This window comes from Rhea pennata, chromosome 4 (genome assembly GCF_028389875.1).
Source record: "Rhea pennata isolate bPtePen1 chromosome 4, bPtePen1.pri, whole genome shotgun sequence".
NCBI lineage: Eukaryota > Metazoa > Chordata > Aves > Rheiformes > Rheidae > Rhea > Rhea pennata.
This window is the reverse complement of record NC_084666.1, coordinates 73,148,304-73,154,303: the sequence shown is the minus strand read 5'-3', so window position 1 is coordinate 73,154,303 and position 6,000 is coordinate 73,148,304. Positions and strand designations below refer to the sequence as shown.

The following is a 6,000-nucleotide window of genomic DNA, read 5'->3' as shown; positions in this document are numbered from 1 at the left end:
CAACTTCTCAAATCATTTCATTTTACTGCAAATAGGACCAAACAAAACAGTTTCAGTCCTAGTGTTCAAATTCAGAACTCCCATCGGGGCGAATCAATAATCACAGTTGCAGTTTTAGAGTGGTGAAAGTATCTTGATGGGCACAGTTTATGCAAACCATTAACTAAGTTGACAAGATTTGCTGTTGCAAGATGTGTTAGTAAATGGAAACAGACACTAGGCATATTTTACTAAATATTTATTTACCTCCCCCCAAACTAAATATAATTAACAAAAAAGGAAACTCCGTTAATTAGAATATACATAGTAATAAACCATTACAGAAATCTTGCTTTTAATTTATTTACTTGCTTTAGTTATTCTGAATTTTGAATGTTACAGTAATATACCTAATATATAATTATACATACTGTATAACCCAGAGGGTTTCTTTGGCAGCTTGGAAAGATTACTGTGAGAAGTTTAATAAAAATTACGTGATCTAACCATGATAACATTTAATTACTAGCACTTAAAGTGGTTTAGATTTCCCCTTCTCATTAAATTTTGACTGGACAGAAATATGAAGAGCAGGGGAAGTTGTAAGCATACAATTCCAAAAATGAATATGGACTATTATAAATAAACATTCTTCAGCATAGCCTCATTTTCACTTACATATAAATCATGACATTATGCCATACAAAAAAAAGACATAAGATGTCTAAGGCTGCAAAGAGCAAAAAACACCAGCTCTCTCAAAATTCAAAACCTAGAGATAAACAGTGTTGCCTATACCAGGACGTCTTGCAGGAGAAGGGAATTTGATGTTGATGGTGAACTTGCACTGCTGGGTTAAACTTTGGCTTTGGCACAGCACACTGACTGCAGAGCTTTCCCGTGATAGCTGGGAAAGCTTTTTCCAGTCACATGTCTGTAAGATGTGCAGAACAAAACTAAGATATGTTTTGAGAGGCAGCAGTTTCCTCCTCTGTTCATAGCTGCTATGTAAAATAAATATTTACATGTGAATTAGACATTACCCCCTATATAAGGGGGTAGCATGGAAATGAATTTCCATGCTAATATTGAAGCTCCATCAGTGGTTCACTGATGCTGGAACCAAGGCAAAGATTTTCTACTGAGAGAATTAAGAATAATCCCAGTATCTTCCCTCCTGCACTTCTCTGTAAAAGCAAGTTAATACTTGCTAATTTAATATGACACATTAAATTGTGCTTTTAAGACAATCTCCAAACTAAAGATAGACCTTATATTGTACTTAAAACATTTAAATAAATACAATCTAATATTATTACATTAAATTAAGCTACTCAATAAATAGAGTGATCTCCAATACAGTGTCCTTCTGAGAAAAAATTCAGTGGTCCCTTAAGTCCCAGGGTCAGAAAGTCATTTTCCTTCCAGCAAGTTTCTGTTCCTCACCATTTGTTCTGCGTTCAGCTGAAAGCAAAAATCCAAAAGCACAGATATCACCATTTACTATCCCCAACTGCAGGCCTCCAACTTGCTTATAAGCAGAGGAGAAGGGGCCTTCGAGCAGGCTCCCCCGCCGCTGCCGAGAGCTGCTGCCGTGCGCGGGCTGCAGCGCGGGCCGGGCTGGCCGCGGCGGCGTCGGGCGCCCGCTCCCTCCCGGCGCGTCTCCCGGGGCAGCGCCCGCAGCGGAGTGCGGCCGCGGCCCGCGGCACGTACCTGTTGAGGATCTTGGTGATGATGAGCTGGACCCAAGGCGCGGAGGGGTTCAGGCAGATCATCTGCCCCTGCTTCGTCGTGGCTCTGGGGGCGAGTGGAGAGGGTGAGTGAGGGGGTCGCAGAGGCGGGAGCAGGGCCGGGGTCGGGGCCGGGGTCAGGCACTTACATGACTTCTGGCACGGCGCAGTGCGGCCCCTCGGGGACGAGCTCCACGCGGGCCAGGCGCCGCGGCGGGATCACCTCGGTCACGGCATGCACGCAGCGGCAGCGCAGCTCCCCGGCCAGCGGCGCCCCTGCGGGGAGGCTCGGCCTGAGCGGGGGTCCCGGCGGCGGCCCCGCACCGCCCCCGCTGCCAGCGCGGGCCCCGGCCCGCCTCCCGCAGCCCCCCGGGTCCCGGCCCTCAGCACCCCCCGCCGCACCGCCCGGGCGCTGGGGGCGCCGCCGCCCCGCGGCCCCGGCCGGGACCAGCCCCGGACGCGTCGGCTCGGCTCGGGTGCCCGCGCTGTTACCCCGGCAGAGCGCAGCGCAGGCGGCCAGGAGGAGGAGGAGGGAGAGGTGCGGGCTCATGGCTGGCGCTGGCAGTGGAGGCGCTGCGGGAGCTGTGTGTGCAGCCTCGCTGTCTGCCGGGGCTTTTATCCCTCGGCCGGGAGCTGTCGGGGGATTTCCCGTGCGCGGAGTGGGGCAGGGCGGGCACGGGGGGGGGGGCCTGGACTGCTGCCCTCCTTTGACTGCTGTTGGGCCAGATGGGTCTATGGGCGGCCGGGCTGGGCCAGAGGTCCCGTGGTACCGCTGGCCTCTTTCCACCTCTTGGGGCTCTACCCTTTACGAGCAGGGCAGGGAGCAGCTCCCTGTCCTTCTTGCTGCCCCGAGAGGCTCCTGGAAAAGCTGCCCTTTCTGGTGCAAGGGAGGGCAGTGGGGTACTACATGGCCCGAGGGTCCCTGGTATCTGCGTGGGACCTCCGGGATGCTCGCTCCATCTTCTGGAAGGGGGCGAGCCTGGATTGAACCTGCATTTCTTTCGTAGCTGTAATCACAGAGGCCTCTTGTTTAGTTTGGTTTCAGTTAGTCCTGGTGCAGGGTGCTAAGCAGAAAGATTATTTGAGCTCTGGAGCCTGCCTTGCTGGGTAACCCCATGATGCAACTGCTCACTCTCACCCAGTGGAGGTGGTTTCCTTTAGCATACCTCTCTGCATCTGTCTTTTGGAAAGTTGGAGTATGTTTTACCTGCAACTCAGAGTCTCGCAGATTTCCTTACCTAAACTCCATTCTTACAAGCCACACTGTACAGATAGGTCACTCTGTCTTCACGACAGTCAAACAATTTTGCTAGTTAAACGTTGCCAAAAAAACCACCAAAAATGTAGTTCTGTAGGAGCTTTTCAGTTAGACAGAAAGTTTCAGAGATACTTATTTACTCTTAGGTTTAATTCAGATAAGGTCAAAACATTTTGTTATGTTTAGCTTTGATACGAAATAAAATTTTGTAATTCTTTTTTTTTTTTCCAGTTGATCTTATCTCTCCTCCCTGAGTACCCGTTAAAATGAATGGAGTTCACCAAAATAAGTTGTTCCTAGGTCAATCTGCTGTGGTCTTTGTCCAAGTAGCTTGCACACTTTGTGTATCCCTAGAGCTTCTGAATCAGTACTGTTGTCCCAAATGTCACTTTAATTTATGAAATATTGATAGCTATTCAGGAATTGAGGGCAGGTTTAGCTCAGTTGGTTAGAGCATGGTGCTGCTTATGCCAAGGTCGTGGGTTCAATTCCTATACGGGGCTATGCTTAGGGTTGGGCTAGATGGTCTCCAGAGGTCCCTTTCAACCTTACCATTCTATGATTCTATGTAGAAGCCCTATTCTTAATTTGGATTTGCAAGTGCTTTCCTGGATTTTCATGCTCCCCAACTTTCTCATCCTATTTACTTAATAAATATTTGTTTGATATGGAATTTATATCTCAAACTGTAAGAGCTAATGAAAAATCAGATAAAGACAGATTTTGGGGAAGCTTTTGTGGTTTGTGAAGGAGAGATGAATTCATGAATTAAAATGACTTCAGCCCAAGTGCTACAGTTACTACTTTGAACTGGCTTGACTTGATCTTCAGGGGAAAATGAATATAGTTTCCTTACTAGAAGACTGTTGACACAGAGGTAGCTTCTTGTAACTAAGGCATTACTTTTTTAAGAGAAAACCAAGTAATCATTGTATTGTAAGGACAGCCACAGGGCAGAACAAGAGTTAACTGTAGGTAAAACTGTATTGGCAGGGATACCAACATGGAAAGCAAAGTAAAGTGATTTCTAAAACTACAGAGGATCACAGTACAGAAATCCCATTAGAAGATTTATTGTCTGAAAACAAAACAAAGCTTAGAACTCAAAGCAGATAAGAGGTAGTGGATGAATCAGTCCAAGTGAGAGCTTAATTAGGTGACAACCTGATGGTGCACAGAGGGTCTCATTCCTGAGCTTTATCCTCTTTACAGATCATATAGTACGTATGGCTTCTGGCCCAGACAGCCCCTCGGGAGATTATCAGTGCAGGAAGATTGTATGTCATAAGCGAATGGTGATTGCTCCATGTAATCAGGAAATGTGGAATGACTAACTTGCACTCCTCAACTGCAGTTTGCTAGTGTCATCCTTTCAAGCTGTTGGTGTTTAGCTTGGTTTTAAAATGAAATTAGGCGATCAGACTGTCTTTCTGCCTGCTCTGTCACTCCCCTCCCCACCAGTTCCCCTCCTCCAGTACAGTTTGTATCTTTTGGCCATCTTTAGAAAGGGCTGTGGGTCTGAAGGGTATGAAGTTCCCACAAGTTTGTGGAGAGTCAGTAGTGGACAGGGAGAGAGAACCAAACTAGCATTGCCACCAAGGGAAAGACTGCAGCACAAGCCGTATTTTCTGTCTACCTTGCCAGCTACCAATCCATGTTCCTGCCTGAAGGCCACTGCACAGCTTAGAGCTGGCCACCTCCTGTGCTGCCTCTTGTCCAGCTTACGATTCAAACATGAAAGAAATTGGGGAAATGTGAGGTGGCTTATATGACCATTGGGAGAAATGGAAATGTTACAAGAACAGAAGTTGTCAACATAAAGAAGACCTGTAGGTCTCTTGGAGAACATAAAGGTTTTGTGGGGGTCCAGAGGGTATTACAGTGGGGATATTAGGGGAAGCATTTATTTTTAAATCAGGGCCTCTTTCCTTCTGGTGAGTCATATAATGCCAGCTATATTTTTTGTTTGTTAAGAATGAATTAATTAGCTCAATTAATCTAGTTATTAATTTTAATTAAAATGAATATTCCACTGATGTAGTAGAGGTGCTGTTTCAGACTATTTTTGCATCTGAGTGACCCTTCTAAATGGTAATATGAGTAGTAGACCCTAGGAGGTAGAGTTGCATGTATTTTTTTTGAAACCAGTAGAGTGATGTTGGAAGAGGTTGGAGCCAGGGAATAGCAGGTGGCATGGTCTCTTTGAGCATGCTAAGGAAATTGCTAAGGAAAACAATAGGAAATACAGCCGTTAAGAGTGGGCAGTAGCCTACAGGTGCTCAGTCGTGATCACTGAGCAGAAAAGCTAGGAATCTTTCTTGGGATTCCTGGAGACCATAAGGATGGAGCTGCCATTCCCTTCAGGCTATAATACCACAAAGATGGTGCTGCGCTCCTAATGTGGCTGTCTCAAGGAAGTGCCACATTCTGTGCAGGAGAACACTAATGAACACAGATTTTAGTTGCTTAGGTGCATTGCTATGTTGATACACACACACAAACTTAACCTATGGGAATCAAATACCGTAGTCCACCCTCGTATACTTCTGTGTGCCTATTACTAGTTTTCTCCTAAATACAGCCCTTGCAAGCTCAACAGCAAAACTGAGCTTTGCACTGTAGTATTACCAGGAAGAGGGATCTGCTCAGGTGTAGCAAACTGAGGCAATAGGCAGTAAGGATGGTGCACAGAGAAGCCAGTGCAGGTCATTGAAGATAACATTGGAAGATAACAACTCAGAATAAATACAGAGAACTGATCTGTGGATTAAGCAACTGTCATTTGTATACAGTCATATTACATATTGTTCTTGGACAGTACACATGAGTAAGGACAGTTTACGTGATGGTGCTTGGTTTTATGCTCAGATGACTGTTCACAATGCTTGGACTGGCAGAGTAACTCCATAGTGGTTACTGCTGGGGAAATTCTAGAAATCCCTTGGGTCTGAAGTGTGAGGCTGTTTTGAACACAGAACAGCAATGCGTGAAACTCAGCAGTTGGCTATGCAGTAGAGGCATGTGCTGAAATTA

At 46.2% G+C, this 6,000-nt stretch overlaps 1 protein-coding gene and 1 long non-coding RNA gene across 2 annotated transcripts in view; one reads left to right on the top strand and one right to left on the bottom strand.

Moving 5' to 3' along the window:
• Nucleotides 1–223: 223 nt before the first annotated feature.
• LOC134139635 (growth-regulated alpha protein-like) lies at nucleotides 224–2,287 on the bottom strand. The gene is made up of 4 exons (XM_062574266.1): nucleotides 2,202–2,287; nucleotides 1,859–1,985; nucleotides 1,693–1,776; nucleotides 224–1,443 (listed from the first exon to the last, which is right to left on the bottom strand). The coding sequence occupies exons 1-4, from the start codon at nucleotides 2,257–2,259 to the stop codon at nucleotides 1,440–1,442; spliced, it is 273 nt and encodes a 90-aa protein (XP_062430250.1). The 5' UTR covers nucleotides 2,260–2,287; the 3' UTR covers nucleotides 224–1,439.
• Nucleotides 1,703–6,000, top strand: part of LOC134139636 (uncharacterized) — a 43,157-nt gene continuing 38,859 nt past the window's right edge. The window contains exon 1 of the long non-coding RNA XR_009958223.1: nucleotides 1,703–1,795. This is a non-coding gene — a long non-coding RNA (uncharacterized LOC134139636). The remainder of the gene's footprint in view (nucleotides 1,796–6,000) is intronic.

Coding starts and splice junctions, on each gene's coding strand:
- LOC134139635 (XM_062574266.1), bottom strand. CDS start 2,259: ATGAGCCCGCACCTCTCCCTCCTCCTCCTCCTGGCCGCCTGCGCTGCG. Junction 1,986..2,201: donor CTGCGCTGCGCTCTGCCGGG/GTAACAGCGCGG, acceptor GCCTCCCCGCAG/GGGCGCCGCTGGCCGGGGAG. Junction 1,777..1,858: donor TGCGCCGTGCCAGAAGTCAT/GTAAGTGCCTGA, acceptor ACTCGCCCCCAG/AGCCACGACGAAGCAGGGGC.